Source organism: Prunus persica, chromosome G3 (assembly GCF_000346465.2).
Source record: "Prunus persica cultivar Lovell chromosome G3, Prunus_persica_NCBIv2, whole genome shotgun sequence".
NCBI classification, from domain to species: Eukaryota; Viridiplantae; Streptophyta; class Magnoliopsida; order Rosales; family Rosaceae; genus Prunus; species Prunus persica.
This window is the reverse complement of record NC_034011.1, coordinates 25903023-25922456: the sequence shown is the minus strand read 5'-3', so window position 1 is coordinate 25922456 and position 19434 is coordinate 25903023. Positions and strand designations below refer to the sequence as shown.

The 19434-nt window shown below is 36.9% G+C and overlaps 4 protein-coding genes across 4 annotated transcripts; 3 read left to right on the top strand and 1 right to left on the bottom strand.

Moving 5' to 3' along the window:
* Positions 2594 to 5443, top strand: LOC18782466 (polygalacturonase At1g48100). Its single transcript, XM_007217226.2, has 7 exons — positions 2594 to 2988; positions 3112 to 3243; positions 3373 to 3573; positions 3721 to 3765; positions 3858 to 4065; positions 4330 to 4520; positions 4653 to 5443. Exons 1-7 carry the CDS (start codon positions 2635 to 2637, stop codon positions 5052 to 5054), a joined length of 1533 nt encoding a protein of 510 aa, XP_007217288.1. The 5' UTR covers positions 2594 to 2634; the 3' UTR covers positions 5055 to 5443.
* On the bottom strand, positions 5539 to 7818 carry LOC18781774 (peptide deformylase 1B, chloroplastic/mitochondrial). Its single transcript, XM_007215741.2, has 6 exons — positions 7566 to 7818; positions 7316 to 7454; positions 7006 to 7198; positions 6619 to 6729; positions 5897 to 5959; positions 5539 to 5799 (listed from the first exon to the last, which is right to left on the bottom strand). Exons 1-6 carry the CDS (start codon positions 7771 to 7773, stop codon positions 5698 to 5700), a joined length of 816 nt encoding a protein of 271 aa, XP_007215803.1. The 5' UTR covers positions 7774 to 7818; the 3' UTR covers positions 5539 to 5697.
* LOC18784393 (ADP-ribosylation factor) lies at positions 7946 to 10662 on the top strand. Its single transcript, XM_007214992.2, has 7 exons — positions 7946 to 8014; positions 8320 to 8481; positions 8728 to 8798; positions 9135 to 9254; positions 9618 to 9736; positions 10131 to 10212; positions 10430 to 10662. Exons 2-7 carry the CDS (start codon positions 8334 to 8336, stop codon positions 10433 to 10435), a joined length of 546 nt encoding a protein of 181 aa, XP_007215054.1. The 5' UTR covers positions 7946 to 8014; positions 8320 to 8333; the 3' UTR covers positions 10436 to 10662.
* Positions 15086 to 18105, top strand: LOC18782007 (myb-related protein 305). Its single transcript, XM_007217704.2, has 3 exons — positions 15086 to 15227; positions 15360 to 15489; positions 17781 to 18105. The coding sequence occupies exons 1-3, from the start codon at positions 15086 to 15088 to the stop codon at positions 18103 to 18105; spliced, it is 597 nt and encodes a 198-aa protein (XP_007217766.1).

Sequence of the window (19434 nt, the reverse complement as noted above, 5' to 3'; positions counted from 1 at the left end):
TAAAGGGTATTAGGTTTCTAGATGTAAACATGGAGTTGTATCAAATGCTATTGGGCGATGAAGATTTCAGGTGAGATCAAGATCATAGAAAAAATAAGCAGCAAAGTAACCAAAAGTCAAAAGACATGCTATGCTTTTTCCAAATAGTTTTTACAAACAAACAAAACTATTTCTTGATAATGACACTGTCCCTCTAGAATGGGCCAATAATTTTTCATTACAAATAATAATAATACACAAAATTCATAAAATTCAGCAGAAACATTGAATTTGTAACAAGCAAGCAAATCAATTACGACAGATTTGTCTCGTAAAATACGGCTCATCCTCATGATAAATAAAATAATTGAAATGTCCTAATTAACTGTCAATATAAAGTGCTACCAATACGGCGTGATGGGTGTAAATTTTGATATCATTCACGCACGAGTCACGAGAAAGCTATCTCTAGAGAGAGTTATCCATATTTCAAACATTCCGTCTCCAACTAGCAAAGTTAATTAATTTACTAATTGTTATTTATTGCTAATCCACTGATGACTTGGAGTTTAGAACAACAATGGTACACTTTTTAGAACCATAATTATCCAGCTCTGTCATTTACTACATGAGTAATTAGTAAAGCGATAGAATGATTATGAACAAATTAGACAATTTAATTATCAATCTGCATCTAATATCTAATACGTAAATGATCATTATCAACAAACTTGGTTTACTTTACCGTAGATAGATATATGAAATATCTATGCCTATCCCAAACGCAATGGCATGATATCCGGAGTAACCGATTTTAACGGTTTTCTGTTGTCATCGATGATTTATAAGAGCGAGCAAGCATGATGCAACCGTCACTTTCACTCGAAAATTTCAAGAATTTTTTGTTGCCCGTGTTTTAAGGTACAAGGCAACCCAAAAATACGCCACTCAAATTAATATTTATTTTAATATTGTCGTATTTTTTGGTGTGAAAAAGTCGCCATTGCTGTTAGATTCGAGTTCTTAGAGTTGTGATTGGGTGAGTACTATATTTGTGATTATCTTTTGTAGTCTGTTGACAAGAGATATACCGTAGCCATGATTATCTTTTGTATTCCATTGAAACCTGTATTGGATCCTTGTTTGGATCGAATATGAGTTCAAGTGATTGATTATCTTTATGACTATTGTAATCGAGCTTTTCAACTTTTATCAATAATATTTCAATCGTTTGACAAAATATATATATATATATATATATCAGGAAAAAGAGAAAAATAAGATCATTACGTATCGATCAATAAATTGGCCATGTACTCTGCCGCTTCCATTGGCTTCCAAACAAATTTTAATGCATCATGTTGGCATCACGTCTGAGTGTGTTGGGAGGCCATGATTTTGGGATTTGAAGTCTTAACCTTTTTTTTTCTTCATAGAAGCTGAATAAGTCTAATTTATAAGATCATGTACTAGATATGCGTATGCATGATGTTGCATGACAGTTAGTTTGGAATTTGATTTGACACGTGCCATGACAAATCGGTTTCCCAATTGATCCTGTCCAACTGTTTGATAAGATCCAGTTTTCTTTCTTTATTTCTTTGAATTTCTTACTTTATCCAGAGGAAGTCGCGGTGTGGTGATATGCAAATCTCGTTCAAGTCACTATTTGTTTCTTGACTAAGAATTGATGAGCAAATATGAACAAACACGTTTGTTATTAAGTTGTTCATTATTGAGATATGGATGAAGAATCTCGTGTGTTTAATTTGTTAATTGTGGGTTTAGGAAATGGTTAATTTATCAGCTCGTGTGCTTATCGATTCCAATTAAATATACACATACATTCGCATGCCCATAATAATCTATCAAGCCTTATATTGATGTATACATGTTTCCACCATATTCATTGAATTCTAAAATGACTAATATCTTTTAACTCTTTATATTGATGTATACCTCTTTTTCTTTTTTGGGTAAAGAAGAAAACCCCCCCAACCCAGACAATGAAAATCAGTTTTTTTTTTTCCCTGACATAAGCCATATTGGGAGAGGGATCGAACACATAATATCAGATGCAGAGTAACTGCTTTTAACTATTTGAGCTACAATATTCCCTTGCTACGTAACTGGTAAGGAAAATGGCAGGAGCAAAATGATGAACGCAACGCAAACTTCGATATGGTTTGATTGAAACAAGCCAGAGTTGGGAGAAGCTGCAAAACGAAATTGGGTTTAAGACCAACTAGAAATGTCCTGTGCTCACGTGAAGAAATAAGCTGTTTGGTATGAAATATTAGATCAGCGTTATTATCTATTGAATAATTTTTAGTTGGCCGGTCATCCAAGTTTTCTTCCTGTTTGAGTATTTTTGTTGTAAAAGGCAAAACTAAAGCATGTGAGGTGAGTATTACGGCTGAATTAACTAGAAAAAAAAAATACAAGAAAATGGATTTGGACAGAAAATTAAGAATTGAAAATGGACCCCTTGGAAGGTTTAACGTTGTCGTTTTGTAACCTGTAGACTCATGTGTGTGCACAGTGCAATGAGCTCTCTATCTATATATAATGTCACCCCTGCACATCATCCTCTGTCATTAGCCATATACAGAAACTTCAAGTTAAAGCCTCTGTGATCTCAAAACAAATTAAGATATGATGATCACATTTAAACTAAGAAGCCTCACATTCTTTGTTTTCATTGCCTTTTCTATTTGGTGTTCAAGCTTGTTAGAACCTTGTGATGCTAGAAAAGGAGGCAAGCAGTACTGGAGGCAAAACAAGGGTGCCTCTGCCTCTGCATTGAGGAAGGAACAAAAGGGTTATGGCGGCAATCACCAGCGCCACCAGGCAGGCCCTAGGGTGTCTACGACACCGTCGAGGGGAGACAATTACATCACACCAGAAGAAACTGCAGCAAAACTGCAAAAGAACAGCGGTGGGAATTCCAACGTCTTTAATGTGTTGGACTATGGTGCTAAAGGCGATGGAAAAGCAGATGATACCAAGGTGAGTTTGGAAATGACGCCATATTTGTTATGTATCAAATGCTATATATTGCAATGCAATTACAAATAGTAGCTGCTACTATTGCTATTGTGATTTGACTAGTTCTCTTGCATTGCATGGCAGGCTTTTGAAACAGCGTGGGCAGCAGCTTGCAAAGTGCCGGCATCAACTATAAATGTTCCATCCGGGTCCGTGTTCCTCGTCAAACCAATCTCTTTTTCTGGCCCTAATTGTGAAGCAAATATTGTATTTCAGGTGAGTTTTCAAATCTTAAACCCACATCATGTTGCCTCTTATCACAAAATTAAGAGTAGCAGCAGCATTCCAGTATCATTAGCTATAATTTTGCTGATGTATATATACGTTTGGTCAAATGTCATGCAGTTAGATGGCAAAATCATAGCTCCAACAAGCTCAGGAGATTGGGGTTCAGGTCTTCTACAATGGCTAGAATTCACGAAGCTAAAAGGGATTTCAATCAAAGGCAAAGGAGTAATTGATGGGCAAGGCTCAGTTTGGTGGAGTGACTCACCCACCACATACAATATTCCTGCAGATCAAACATATAGCAGTTCACAGGACACGGTAATTAACTATTCATCCATCCCATGTCAAGCCAAAACGCAGCCGGCCAATGTTTTTATTATGCTGAAAAAAATCTCATTGTCACTTTTAATATCTAGTGAAACTAATTGAGCACGCGTGCCTTTTCATGTCAACTTTCGTCCGCAGGTCATAGAAAGTGACAGTGGAAAAATGCCAAGCACCAAACCAACCGTAATAATCTGATCACCTTTCAGCTCCTTGGCCAGTTTACAAAATCAATTACTTACTCTGACTGGTACTATATATTTTGTTGTGCGCTGCAGGCTCTTAGGTTCTATGGAAGTGACGGCGTGAGTGTCACTGGTATAACACTTCAAAACAGCCCTCAGACCCACCTCAAGTTCGACGCCTGCACGAATGTTCAGGTCTCTGATATAAGTATTTCCTCCCCTGGTGACAGCCCCAACACAGATGGAATCCACCTCCAAAACTCTCAGGATGTTGTCATTTTTGGCACCAGTATTGCTTGTGGTAATTTTTCAAAATTGGACCATTGAGTAGGGCAGAAAGCCGAATCAAAGGAGATAAGCATAAAGAACTAGAATTCTAATGAATGCAAATTTTTTTTAACATAAACATGGTCAAAACAGAGAGCCGAATCAAAGGAGATTAAGCATAATATATACATGGTCTTAATCAGAGTCCAACTAGCAAGCATGTTGACCAGCAACATAACGTGTATAGCACAAGTTACTTCTTTACCAAGTGAATGACATTTAAACATATGATCTGCAGGGGATGACTGTATATCCATACAAACTGGATGCTCAAACATATACGTACACAACGTGAATTGTGGACCCGGACATGGAGTCAGCATCGGAGGGCTAGGGAAGGATAACACTAGAGCTTGTGTATCGAACGTCACAGTCCGAGATGTAAAAATGCACAATACACTCACTGGCGTCAGAATAAAGACCTGGCAGGTACTGTTACATATTAGAATACATACGTCATACGCCCCTTCTCTAATAATTGTAAGTTTTAAATTACAAATTCTATATTTGTCCGTACGTATATGTATGCTGAACCAAATTATATATGGTTTTCTACTGCAGGGAGGATCAGGGTCAGTCCAAAACATCATGTTTTCAAACATTCAAGTATCAGAAGTTGCAACCCCAATCATGATTGACCAATTCTACTGTGACAAGAGCAAATGCCAAAATGAGACATCAGCCGTGGCAGTTTCGGGTGTAAACTATGTAAACATACAAGGAACCTATACGACGAAACCTGTACATTTTGCATGCAGTGACAGCTTACCGTGTACTGGTGTGTCTCTGGACACCATACAGCTGAAATCAGTTGATGAAGGCAAGCAATTGTATGGCCCTTTCTGTTGGGAGGCGTACGGAGAGCTCAAAACAAGCACAGTCCCTGAAATTGACTGCTTGAAGAAGGGGAAGCCATATTCAAGCAGCACAGGAGCTCAGTCTGAAAGTAGTGATTCTTGCTAAGCACAGGCTTAGCTTAGCCTAGGGAGTTGATTAGTAAAAATTCAAAAACACGTGTACATACCTCAAAGTTTGGACCCGTCTCTGAAGCCTTTCTTCAATGGCGGTACCTCAAATTATACATACCGCCATAGAACAACGACGTTTGCAGTTAGAACGTCTTTTTCATGTATTTTGTTGCTTTTCCTGCTACAATGTTCTGTTTTTATTTTATAGATGCGTTAGGATGTCTTTTTCATGTATTTTGTTGCTTTTCCTGCTACAATGTTCTGTTTTTATTTGATAGATTACATTTCGCCCGCCCAATATAATTAGCGGGATTGGAGTTTGGACTGATCTGGATGGATTGAACTTAATTAGATATTAATCAATGAAAAAATGGATTATGTTTTTATTTGGTCCAGTTATTAGTTGATTAAAATCAGGGAAGAAGGGTGAGAGTTGGTATCAAAGGGTTAGCAAGCATCTATGGCGATGGTCATGATAATTGAGAACAACAATGGTGCTGTAAAATTTAATCTCATATTATGAATACAGATTCATGATGGTGCCTAATTATAATTAAGCAAAATCATCTATAGCGCTAGAAGATGCAAAATTTGTGTTAATAAACAAAATCATAAATTACAATATTGGCCTGTACTAATTATGATTTGCCAAAACCAGTAGCAGCCTTCATCCTTTTGCGGGTTTGGATCCTTTCAGGGCTTGGAAGTCCTGTCTTATCCTCGTACTTCTTTTCTAAGGTCTGTTACCATAAGATAAGACAATAAAAAACAAATTAATATAATACTAATTGAATATTTAGGTAAGGAAAGCCCATATGGAGCTTTATGATTGCTAACCTGTAGCTGTGCACAAATGGTTTCAAGAACTCCTTCACTCATTCTATCAAAGAAGAGAATACCCTGCAGATGAAGGAGTCATATAAGAGGAGGGAAAAGAAGAGCAACCATACACAAATCTCTACTCACTAAGATCCGAGCAACCATACACAAATCTCTACTCACTAAGATCCTCTTTAGGCCATGAAACTTTAAACAATGACATAGATTGCCCGAACATCCATATCATAGATTTGTATTCTCCGTATACTAGATGCCTCGACGCAATTTCCTTTGTTCACCCAATACTCAGGGGCATGTATGCAGATGTCTCATCTATATTTTATCATTCATACTTTTGGTTTCCATTTATGTAACCATATAAGTACTATATTTAGCTGGCAAAAACTTGTGACCTTCCATACTTCACTCAAATCAAATACACTTCAAAAAGTGATATTCAAGACAACAAGCCGATCCCAGTTTATTAAGTTCTAGCTAGGTACCCCACAAGTGGAATGTCTGTAACTAATCCTAATCTCCATAGCATGGGGATCCATCCTCCACAATGGCACAGCTTATGCAAATTACAAGTCATCAAATCCAATGAAATCTTGCACCTAACTCTGCAAGTTCTGCTTTCCCTAATGCAAAAGGGAACCAAATCTCCACTATAAATTCTTTTTTTGTATTTTGGTTGACACTCCATTGTTAAATTACTAAATGGTAGCTGAATAACGAACCTGCAAATGGTCAAATTCATGCTGGAACACCCGCGCTGGAAGACCCGACAAGTTGACTGTAAACCTTGCACCGTTGATGTCCCGTGCATCTATTTTCACAGATTCTGGTCTCTGCAAGCTCAAAAAGTTAGAGACATCCAGAGCAATACCATGAATCACTACATACACACACACACACAAAGCAAGTAGTTTAAGCTCATTGTACAGTACGAAAATTGTATTCAGTGAACATGACTTATATTAAGATTCAATTTCTTGCACATTTTTCATACTCATATAGAAACCAAATGGGGATAACTTAAAGCTCTAATACACATGGAAAGACATTAATAGCAGGGTCAAACAAAGCAGACAACTTTGAAATCAGCATATAGCAATAGCACGCACCACAACATCAGCATAAATCCCCGGGAAGGATAAGCAACCCTCGTTAAAGGGTCGCGTTTTCTGGGAATATCTGGAAACCCTTGGATTCACAAGCACAATTTCCTCCCCTTCGCCACGCTCACCAACTGGATTGAACACCATGAGCTGCACATTGATCCCTACTTGGGGCGCCGAGAGCCCTATGCCATCGGTTCTGTGTAAAAATCAAGCCAACAACTCCTGTAAATTGCAAGAACTTCTCAAAATCCGATTTTTTTTAGGGGCACTTAGCAATTAGCAAACGCCAAAAGCCATGGATGATGGAACTCACTTGTACATTATATCAAACATTTCGTCTACCAAAATCTTCAAATTTTCGTCGAACGAATCGATTCTCTTGTTCTTCGCTCTCAGTATAGGGTCCGGATATTCCACGATTTTCAGAGGCGTCTCAAATTCAACGTCAGCAGCTATATTCAATCCATCGCAAAATCAAATAGGAACGAACCAAACACATAAGAACAAGCTTTTTCTTCTTCTTTATTAATATTTTTGGTAGCAATTATTGGAGTTTGGCTTACCAGTGGCCACTTCGTCTTCTTTGACTGAGAAGCCTCGTTTGGCCTGAGCGTGGACCGGAGTCGACCGGTTCATGGTGGATACTAGCCGGACGGTTGAGGAGAAACGAGTGAGCCGGTGGAAGATGGGGGGAAAAGTCGGCCGGCGGCAGAGAGTTGGAAAGAGAGCGTGGGATGAGGACAATGGCTGGAGCCAAGCCGCACAAGCCATACCCAAGGTGGAGTAAAATGACTCTGGATGGTTGGGCCGGTGGTGTTGCCCACTCAACGACTGAGAAGATATATATGTGTCCCGCGTTTTTTGGGCTTCTTAAGAATACGACATCGTTTTGGGCCTAACCGCGGTGATTAACTAACTGACCAGGGTCCAGGAGAGAGAAAGCATACCAATAAAAATCGCGGCTTGCTGTGTTGGCTCCTCCTCTCATTTTGATCCTTCCTAGTTCCTCCAGGTGAGTCTCTCTCTCTCTCTCTCTCTCTCTCTCTCTCTCTCTCTCTAGTATTTCGTCGTCCGTTTTGTGAATTCTTCGTTATCAGATGTTAATCGTAGATCTGCCTAATCGATCTTGATCTCCATGTAAAATGAAATCCCTCTTCGTTTTTTCAATTCACGAAATGATATGGATCTGATTGAATTTTTCATTACGATTTGAAAGAATATTGGATTAATTTTGCTTTATGTTATTGCAGAACGAAATTCCAGCATGAGAATTTTGCTAATTTTGATTTTACTGTATGGTCTGATTGTATGTGGCAGATAATTTGATAAAAATGGGGCTTACCTTCACGAAGCTCTTCAGCAGGCTCTTTGCCAAGAAAGAAATGCGAATTCTCATGGTGGGTCTCGATGCCGCTGGTAAGACGACCATATTGTATAAGCTCAAGCTCGGAGAAATTGTCACCACCATCCCTACCATTGGTAAGCCCCAATCCAATATTTTGATTAAAAACTCAATATTTTGATTCAAATATTTAGATCAATTACGTTGTGGGGGTATAAATTTTCCGCACATGAAGAATTGTATGTTGGTTTTGGTTTCATTGGTGCTTTTTCTCCCAACCATCTGTTGTAGTGAAGATGACGATTTGTTTTATTTCTCGGAATTCTTCTGGATCAAAATTGTTACCACTTGTCATTTTAATTACGGGAGTGGTTCTTCTGCAGGATTTAATGTGGAGACAGTAGAATATAAGAACATCAGCTTCACTGTGTGGGATGTGGGGGGTCAAGACAAAGTAACTATCTCTCTCTCTCTCTCTCTCTCTCTCTCTCTCTCTCTCTTATTCACGCATCTATGTGTGCGTCCATGAATGCACACTGTGATTTTATCCTTGATTTTGCAACAAGTTTTTAGTCATTGTAGGAATCTGCGTATTGTTTCTGAAAGTCTTCTAAATAGGCAGTTAGATACATGTATTATGGGTGCAGTAACATTTTATATAATTTATTTTCATGGAATAATTAGAGATTTTGAAATTACCTTTTAATGTGTATCTTCATCTTATGAGAACATTTTTCTGAAGTTCTAATTATGTGTAGCCAGTGACTGATCCAACTTCTTCCAAATACAGATCCGTCCATTGTGGAGGCACTACTTCCAGAACACACAAGGTCTTATTTTTGTGGTTGATAGCAATGATAGGGATCGAGTTGTTGAGGCAAGGGATGAATTGCATAGGATGTTGAATGAGGTAACTACTTGTTTCATGTCTTATATTTTTGTTTTCCTTATTTGTGCTGGGGTTTCTAAAGTTCCCGTCATTAACGGGGCCAAGGGGGTTTATGCTTCTAAATGAAGTTTTATGTTGTTTTGTATTGTTCTGTGTTTACTTGGATTTTTTGGCCTGGTAAGTTTTGGTTTGGTTTGGTTTGTGACATGACATACTTTCCCAAAGTTGCATTTGTCCATTCTCTTATGCCTTGGTTGCTTCATTTGTATTAAGATATAGCTCTGTTTACATTCCCTGAAAGTGATCTGAACCTTGTTTAGGATGCAACAGTTGCACATACTCTTGGCACTAGATTTTGAAGTTAAATGTTTGATATGGTTTCAGGATGAACTGAGGGATGCTGTTCTGCTTGTATTTGCCAACAAACAAGATCTTCCTAATGCAATGAATGCCGCAGAAATAACTGATAAGCTTGGTCTTCATTCTCTCCGCCAACGTCACTGGTAAATTATTTTGTTAATTTTCACCCTGCAACTGTTAGTTCATAGTTGAATTGAACATCAGTTATGACCACGACTTTTTGTTAATTTGTGTTATATGGTTGATCAAATTGAATAGGATGCTAGCCTAATGGCTGAGACCGAAATTTGGCATTATTTGTTTATCATGGGAAATTTTACTCATTAGTTTCTCTTAGATAGGAGCTAGGAGTACTGAAAACTCTGTGGCACGTTGAGTTAGCTATGGATGGTTCAAACTAAACAACTAAGAAATTTGGAATGAGTTTTTCTTGAATGTCATGTGAAGATATTGGACAAAGTTGAATACTGGATATAATGGTTTTGAGGATAGAAAAATTTGGCCTGAAGTATTGTTGGTAATGTTGCTGTTTTTCAGGTACATCCAGAGCACTTGTGCAACCTCTGGAGAGGGTCTGTACGAGGGGTTAGAATGGCTTTCCAACAACATTGCTAGCAAGGCAAGTTTTCCCAAATTATGTTTTTTATTTTATTTTATTTAATAAGAGTATCAGATCATGGTATTAATTTGTGGAGTATTTTACTACGCAGCATTCTTAAATGTTGGACGAATTACATTAACAATGGTTTTTTTTAAAATTACCTTCCATATTTGCTGTGTCTGCATGACTCTTTCGATTATATATTTCTGACAACCCTCCCTCTGTTAATTTACAGGCATGAGAGTCAAGGTCAAGGAGTTTGGTTGCTTGACTTGGAGTTTCTGGGGAGGATAGTTTTCCTTTATTTCAATGAATGTTGTAATAGCAGAATGTTTTGGCGAGACGTTGTCAGAATTCATGTGTGTATTTGCTACTCTAGCTATAATGTTTAGCTGTAAACGAAGTTGCTATGTTGTTACAATCGTTTTGACGCATGAGCCAAGTTTATATTTATCGCGTTTGCTTCAATTGTCTGCTCTTCATGTTTCGACCAAAACATCAAATTTTGAAGTTAAAGAATAAGAAAAAGAGAATTAGAGATCATGCGCGGCTGTATTTTCTCATGTTTGAGTGTCAATAATCCTTGGTTGATACTCTACAACTTTAATTTCCTGGCTAAGTAAACCCCTCTGGATTTTCATTTCTTGGCTCTCTTTTTGGAAAGAGTGATATTCTAACTAATCTAATGTACGGTAGGGGTAGGGGTAGGGGTAGGGGGATTATACTCAGGTGCAATAGGACGGGCATCTCACATGTGCTTCATTTTTAGGCTCTTCAACTCAGTTGCAATAGGGCCAGCACTTCACTGGTGCTTCATTTCTAGGCTATTTGAATCTTTAGACTCTTTTGGGTCCTGAATGGGCGTATGGATTCAAAACCCAACGTGAAGTCTGTTCTCAAAACCCAATTGTATTGTACGGTGGGCACTACTTCTACCTTGCTAGCCCATTAGGCTTCAAGCTCACTGTAATCACAGAAAGAATAGATATCGAGGGAGAGGCTCTCTGCTCTGGCTCTCTTTCTTCGATTAGAAGAAGAGAGCTAAAGAAGCAGGCCATGCTGTCCTCCTGAGTCTCCTCTCTGTCTCTGGTCTGGATTATGATTTCAAGTTACTTTCTTGTCTCATGCTTAATTTATCTTACAAATATTTACAAATGCATTTTTTCTTAATGACTTATAATTTAAACTTTTAATTGACAATGTGTTCATCTTTAAATTTATAACAAAATTTCATTTTTTGAATTTTAATAAATAAAACATACAGAGCCAATTTTTTTAATTATAGAAAAACTCATATGTATTTATATAAGCGATATTCTACTTTAATCTAATCTTAGAAGGACGGGGATTCGAACTCGAGGGCGGAGTGGGGAGCACATTTGCTCTAACCAACTTGGCTAAGTCCATATTTGTAAAATCATATATCCTTTAAAGATTAAAATTTATTTTTCTTAAGAATCTAAGCTAACACTTATCTTCATCTCCACACCCGCACAAGATTTGGCCAGGAAAGCGATCTTACTTGCCATGTTGTTAACACTTAATTGACAAGTCACAAGCCATAAGTGAGTTAACATATAAATGAAACTTGCTGTCATCCAAACCTAATTAATTTGAAAAAATCTATGAAATCCCATCAATCTTATGGCAACACAAGACCTAATGGATAGTGGTGAGGTTTGCAAAAAGGAGAAGCACCATCAAATCCACAATGTGAGTTTGTCTTTGTGCCCTTTTATGGCTGAGGACAGCTAGCTCATTAATCCTTGACCTCAGCCACATAAACAAAATCAATCTCGTGGCTGAGATTAAGTATCTAGATTTTCATTTTTGAGTGTGGCAAAACTAGTGGCCCAAAACTCAGATTGTTAGCTGTGATCACATGTCGTGCTCTAAATCAAAGGATCATGGTGGTGCTCAAACAACCTCCTGGCCAGGGTGGCCACTAATCCCTCATCCTCTTTTCTTTGAGCACTTGATTCTGTCCAAACTTTCTCTGATTCAGAAACAAAAGCAGACGTACGTGTATCTCCCAACTCCAAGGACCTTCCCAATTACTATATACATGTATATATGCATTGTATTATTCTTTGTATTAATTACGACGGTGCTGCTCAGTCTAACTTGTTTTCTTCTTTGTTAATACTTCCACTAGTAGTTTTAATGTAAATTGTTCATGCAACGATTGATAAATGTTGATCAATATCGCATAAAAATTATGAGCGTAAACTTTAATATTCATATGTAAGATAATTGATAACCGTGAATCGATGTGAATATTATAATATATATATATATATATATATATAAACACTACACGTCTTGATCTCATGGAGAGCCACAAACCCACAACAACATGGGTTTCTAAATGTAGAATGCTTCCGTATGACTTTTGCAGGAAGTGTCAAATAATAAGTACATATATGTAAGGTTTTCGTGGGGTTGGGGGGAGAAGACTTTCTTATTTAGACATATAATGAGTGGCTAATACTACGCTGGTTAGGTATTTAATTTAGATTGATTCAAAATATGCCAATTTGTCCTCTCCTCCTCTTGACTTTATACGCTAGCATGCATGTACGGACGAGAAACAAACGTATTCCTCTTTAATAGTAATGGATTATTCATCTTTTATTCGGTCAGTCAAATTATTTAATTAAACACGACATATATAACTTATGATGTGGTTTACAATTTCTCCAGTACTAGAATGAGTAGTGGAATAAAAAGTTTTCGATAAATATGAATACTTTTATCTCAAAATGTCTTTGAGAGGTTCCCGAAATTATCAAATTGTGTCGTTTCTATTTTTTTAGTGTCATTTGCATGCACGGGTTGATATAGGTTTTGAGGTTCCTCTTGACTAAAATATATATATTTGTTTTGTTTTTTAAAGGTTTCTTCATACAATTATATGAGTAGGTCAAGCTCTTTTTCTATTGGTGGTAAAAGGAAGAATAAAGAAGAATCCATTAGAGACTTGTTAGATTTGAACTTACAACAAGATCCAACAAAAAGATGGCCGGTCCGCGAAATCCAAGAATGGTATGAGTGATCTAGCTAAAATTTTACTAAACTTAGGACATGATTTTAATAAATTGATTATGACTGTAATAACATGAGAGAATTGATAATCAACATTACGTGTTTTAAATACTTACACAATTTTGTTAATGGAGTCTAGCCTATGGAAAAAGAGTCTTGACTTGCATACAAGAGGTCTTATGTTCGAACTCTAATTTCTTGTTGGGATGAGATATGAATAATAATTTTGTTGCTTAAACTTAAAAGAATTAATGAAATGGTGTCCTTATTGAAGTGGGCCTTTGTTCAAAAAGAGAGCTATAGGCCGGCCCGACAAAAGAAGAAAACATCGCAAGAGAGGCTCTCTAGGGCGCCAAGCTAGCAGTAGACTGTAGGGCCCCGTTTGGTTCATGGAAAAGGAGGCTTGGGAATGGGAATTCAATTGTTTTCCCATGTTTGGTAAGTCCAGACATGAGAAATGGTTGCCTGACACATGGAAAAGTAGGGGAGAAAGTGAATCCCTCCTCTTAACTTGGGTTTTGTTTTCCTTCCTCATGGGAAAGTTTGGGAAAATGTGCCAACATTCAATGCACAATTTTTATGACTATTTTGTCCCTATGAACAATTTATAATTACAACGTATCATTAAATGCATTCTTTTTTTATTTGATTTAATATAGGTATAATTGAAAAATTATACAAACTTTGTTTTCCATTCATACTCAAAACAAACATGGGAAATGAAACAAAGTGAAATCTCTCGGTTACTTTTTCGACATTATACCAAACGTGGAAAAAGAATCATTCATTCCCATTCTTTGGGAAATGACATGGGAAATGATTTCCCTCAAATCCATTCCGTGAACCAAACAGGACCTAGGAGTAGCAAGGGAAATATATCATTTATGAGTCCCGACTCAAACGCGAAGAAATTAACAATGTCCAGATTTTAATAGGATTCAAAATTTTATAAAAATATGTAATGTAGAAATTGGCGAAACACAAGTTTAATACTAAGCAACTGGTAAAAACAGTGAAATCAACAAGATTATGTGACTGTCACCTCATCACGCTCTGGTGGCTTTCTTCATCAACTTCCAACTGGGGCGCACATGCATGCATTATCCACACAGTACGAAATTTTACATGCGTTGTCGTTCAAACCAATACATGCGTTGTTGTTCAAACCACAACGTTCACACTCGTCTTCCCGTAAATAAATTTTCACATAGATATGTGTAGATATATTTTACAAAATGTTCAAGTGTGAGCCTTGGTTCGTATGAGTGCTCCAACGGTCGAATCATATATTTATTCTCTCTCTCTCTCTCTCTATATATATATATATATACACATATACATATGTTTGTTTGGTTTTTTTGAGATATACATATGCTTCTTTTAAATTAACTTCCTTTACCTCAAGTTATACACACGTGTTTCTGGGATACATTTTTATGTTCTTTTTTTTGTTCAAGATATTTTTTGTATATACAATATTATGCTTACGTTGGAGTGCATGTGTTTATGTTCGCTAGCGACATGGAGAGATTATTAAGTACAGATGATCATGCGTACAATATACATGATTATATAATTAATCAAACCAGTTGGATTAAAATCTCTCTATCCAGTGCCGATTAAATACAGTAATATAACTGGGGAAGTATATTTTGCTCTCCCTCTATAAAAACCCCCAGCTACCCCATTATCTCTTATTATCTTGCCTAACTGCCCTCTCACTCTCCCCCCCTTTCTCTCTCTCATTCTCTCCCCCTCCTCCCCCCCCCCCCCCCCCCCCCCCCCCCTCTCTCTCTCTCTCTCTCTCTCTCTCTCTCTCTCTGAAACGCACAATCACACAGACAAGATGGATAAAAAGCCGTGCAATAGTTCATCCCAGGATGTTGAAGTGAGAAAAGGGCCATGGACCATGGAAGAAGATTTGATTCTGATCAACTATATTGCAAATCACGGTGAAGGTGTATGGAACTCCCTAGCCAAAGCTGCTGGTATAACATGTTTGATCTCTAAATATTAGTATCTAAACATAAAATCAAAACCCTAGCTAGAACCTTTTAATCATTTTCAAACTACATACATATTATGTATATGTCACTAGGAGGTGTATATTATGTCACTAGGTCTCAAACGTACTGGGAAGAGTTGCCGGCTCCGGTGGCTAAATTATCTGCGGCCTGATGTTAGGAGAGGCAATATTACACCAGAGGAACAACTTTTGATTATGGAACTGCATGCCAAGTGGGGAAACAGGTGATCATCACTTTATTTTATTTATTTATTTATTAATTATACAGTGAAATATCAACATATAGGTATACACGTACCTTGTTATTTTAATGACAGGTACAAATATATACATATGATTATAGTATATGTGGATTTCATTAGTTTTGATCTATTTCTCTCCGTGATCACCTTCTTAATTCCTTCTTAATTTTGATGACTAAGTAGGATTTGATCTCATATCCATATAGGACCTTGATAGTAGCCCTATTTGTATAGTCTGGGACCTATGAGGGAAGAGAGAGAGAGAGAGAGAGAGAGAGAGAGAGAGAGAGATACAACGTGAACGTGCGGGGAATTTGAGTCATCCTTAGGTGATTACGAAAATGATATAGAACACATAAGGAACTTATGGCCAGCAAAAATCCGGAGAAAGATCTGTTTCTTGTACTTTCATGGCTTCCAAAAATCCCTCTTCAATTCTTTTTCTTCATTTTGATTCTACATCTTATCCATTATTGTGATTTCATCCACACGGAAGTTTGAAAAAAATTTCTCAAAAAAGTGCATATAAATATATATGTGCTTAATTGATAGCAGTCTCTCTTAGATGTGTTATAGGATGGACTACTGGAGAGTGGAGGCCTGGGGCAAATCATTGCAGTGGACCCTTCTTCTTTCAAGGGCAACATCAACCCTTCTTCTTTCTTCATGATCATTAATATATATATCCAAGCTAGCTAATTAAGAAAACCAAGTAATTGATCATGATAATTTTATTCAGAATTAAAAGACGTGGGTAAAAAATACTATCGTGGGTCTCATGTTTTTTGGACTCACCAAATCAACAATTGATAGCCGTTCACTTGTGTGGGGAAAACTGTATATATTATAAGTATAGCTTCTATAATTACATAGAGTTGCAAATTTTTTTTTATTTTCTTATTTTTTTATTTTTTGTAGTTTGCGGAAAAAAAATCTACTATGTGATTGAGCCACGATATTGTGGGGCATACACCATTTGAGAAGTTAGGAAAAACCCTTTCCATAGTAAATTTAAAGTTTAAATTAAAATTGGTAATGAAGTCAAAACAATTATAAATGTTCTTCCAGTATAAGTAAATTAATAAAAAAATAAAAAAAAGTCCAAAGGTTTCGGAAATAGTTGTCAATCTGGGAAGGAAATAGAAGAAATACCTTAAAACTAGTGGTGTGTGGTGGTGAAGAAGTTGTGATATATTAAGACGCGTTCTGGACTGGAACCCAAAATGTATTGGAGGCAATAAAAACCTTCGATTTATAGGTGAACCCTGTAAACTGGTCACATGCCAACCCTCGCATTCAGAAGAAAAGGACAAACTCTTTTGCTTTGGGTTGAAATAGACGTGAACCATAGTGTTTTGGCTGCTTATGGCAAGCACTGGCCCCCCTTGTTCGTACACATAAAGATCCATCGATGCATGGAGGAGGAGGAGGCAGCAGCTGCTAATCAAAGTATTAATCTTACAAAACAAGGCACCTGCATGGCTAAGTGGAACTTTACTTAGTACGCACTTTGAATATAATTAATACTAAATTATATTGATAACTTGAAGCCTCTTCTCCGGCAGTTGGGCTCAAATTTCTGCCGAGTACGGTTCGATTTTTTCAACCCCCTTCACCTGGTAGATATGGACAAAACAGAACCATATTGATATAGATATAAGAAATAACAATTCAGAAAATATTCATATATATTATGTATATATACTGTACCGGTTATATACATAGATTCTGGGCTTTGCCTTTGAATCTCAAGGATAGAGCTCCCTTGACTAAGCTAAGCCTGAATTGGACAAGTGGTTGGACATGGAAACTAAGCTTGGAGATGGAGATGGAGCTGCTATCTGTGTATATACATACACGTACGCAAAGTAAATGTTTTGTGTTCTTATAGATGACCAAGTCCTGTGTCCTGATCTGCCTTATATATACATGTGTGTGTGTGTGTGTGCGTAAATGAGTCCAGCTTGGAAGGCTTTCATTCTCACCCATAGAACATGCTTGGCTTGGAATTTTCAGTAATATTATTTAATTGCAAGTTGAAGGTAATTTTTGTTTATAGTTTATGTTTTAATTAATTGTGTTATATATAGATCGAGATGTTCCATTATTTTCTGCAGTGAGTGTTCTTTCTGCTAACCAGTGCTTCTGATACCACTTATTTCGTCTCACAGCAGCTCCTTTTTCTTATAGGAGTTTGTGTAGCAATTACTGGCAGTACAAATAATTTATTGTGGCAGCTTTAACATTTGATATTGTGTTTTCTTGCAACTCAGGTGGTCTAAAATCGCAAAACATCTGCCAGGACGGACCGATAACGAAATCAAGAACTATTGGAGGACTAGAATTCAAAAGCACATTAAGCAAGCAGAGAATAATATTACACCTGGACAAATCTCCGAGGTGAATGATCAAGCAAGCACAAGTCAGGTGTCGATCTCCAGCGCTGCTGTGGACACAATGGCAATCACCCACGCCGCACCGGCTAATTACCCACCAAATATGGATGCTTATCCTTCTTCTTTACCTGCTGATCACTCCCATGAAGGCTACTGGAGCATTGAGGATCTCTGGTCTATGCAGTTACTAAATGGAGAGTAATTAAGCAACCCAAATCATATATTATGCTCCAAATTCTTATTTGGATCATAAATTATTAGGTTTGTCTATATAAAATATATATGTGTTTTTTATATATTTATATATATATATATATATATAATATAAACATATATCTTGGTTTATACTTGATTTTAGTTTGCACTAGGATCTTAAGCTTTGCAGTTTCCATCCCTATATATATAGTAAAAGAGAGTATTTGGCATAACTATATATCTATATATATGTACATTATTTTTGATGGCTTAATCTAATATGTTTCCCACAATAAGGTCTCGGATTTGTCTTAATTGAAGCACTAATTAGTCGAGGCTTTTATATGGAGTTCAATATGATAGGGACTGAAGAAAAGATTAAGATAGAGACGTGTAATTTTAATGTTTTATGAATAATAAATAAGGCTTAATGTTATTTAATTGAGTTTACACATCTTTTATTTAGGATGTGGAGCACATGAAAATTTGAAGATATGGATATGAAGAAGAAGAAAGAAGATACGTACACACACACACATACAAAACTAAACCACTGGGAAATCGACACGTAGAAAGCTTATTGCTATTCTTGTTAAGATTCCATATCGGCTTTTCTAAAGTTATGCATGGGCATGCAAAACTGATGTTGGACGTCAGCCTAACTTGCACCCACTGCAAGCAAGTTTTCACATGCTCTCTTTATTATCAATTCCTCACATAATTTTTATTTTTCGGCACAAAATAAATTCCTCATAAATTTATGGTATCTACTTCTCCAACGTGCTACCACATGGCAACACTCATCACTCAATAGAATTGTTGCTTTCTTTATTGTTTTGTTTTTTTTTTTGTTCGAGAAATCTCTATATCCTGCTCGTACTCAAAAAAGGAATCAAAAAAGGAATCCAAAGAGTTTCAATTAAGTTGGTAAGTTGATATTAACAACTTTAAACTCTTTAGATATTTTGTCGGTCGAGAGAAACAGACAAAAACAAAGTTAGGTCGACTCGTCCTCCTGGATGACACAGGAATTTACAAACTAACCTTAAACTTTAGCATTCAACCCTTATTCAAAGAAATGGCTCATAAAAGAAGCTCGAGGGCCCATTTCTTCGGACTTTGCATTGCCAAATATGGCAAATATAATCGGGGACAGATCTTTTGTTGTTGCCCGAGGTCATCCGAAAAGGAACTTCATCTCTCAGCCACTCGTTTTTTTAAGTCACATGTTTTTTGTGCGCAATTTGAATTGATTGCAGAGCACAAACGATAACTATCACGTGGAAGATGAGGAAAAATCACATGTTGGGTCGGCCATGAATGTGGAAAAATTAAC

Bases quoted from the DNA above. Each gene is read 5' to 3' on its own strand.
- LOC18781774 (XM_007215741.2), bottom strand. From the start codon at position 7,773: ATGGCTTGTGCGGCTTGGCTCCAGCCATTGTCCTCATCCCACGCTCTC. The intron at 7,199-7,315 runs GTGAGTTCCATC...ATTTTTACACAG, and splicing joins ATGTTTGATATAATGTACAA to AACCGATGGCATAGGGCTCT. The intron at 6,730-7,005 runs GTGCGTGCTATT...TTGAGCTTGCAG, and splicing joins GGATTTATGCTGATGTTGTG to AGACCAGAATCTGTGAAAAT.
- LOC18782466 (XM_007217226.2), top strand. From the start codon at position 2,635: ATGATGATCACATTTAAACTAAGAAGCCTCACATTCTTTGTTTTCATT. The intron at 2,989-3,111 runs GTGAGTTTGGAA...ATTGCATGGCAG, and splicing joins GAAAAGCAGATGATACCAAG to GCTTTTGAAACAGCGTGGGC. The intron at 3,244-3,372 runs GTGAGTTTTCAA...AATGTCATGCAG, and splicing joins AAGCAAATATTGTATTTCAG to TTAGATGGCAAAATCATAGC.
- LOC18784393 (XM_007214992.2), top strand. From the start codon at position 8,334: ATGGGGCTTACCTTCACGAAGCTCTTCAGCAGGCTCTTTGCCAAGAAA. The intron at 8,482-8,727 runs GTAAGCCCCAAT...GTTCTTCTGCAG, and splicing joins CACCACCATCCCTACCATTG to GATTTAATGTGGAGACAGTA. The intron at 9,737-10,130 runs GTAAATTATTTT...GCTGTTTTTCAG, and splicing joins TCTCTCCGCCAACGTCACTG to GTACATCCAGAGCACTTGTG.
- LOC18782007 (XM_007217704.2), top strand. From the start codon at position 15,086: ATGGATAAAAAGCCGTGCAATAGTTCATCCCAGGATGTTGAAGTGAGA. The intron at 15,228-15,359 runs GTATAACATGTT...TTATGTCACTAG, and splicing joins CTCCCTAGCCAAAGCTGCTG to GTCTCAAACGTACTGGGAAG. The intron at 15,490-17,780 runs GTGATCATCACT...CTTGCAACTCAG, and splicing joins CATGCCAAGTGGGGAAACAG to GTGGTCTAAAATCGCAAAAC.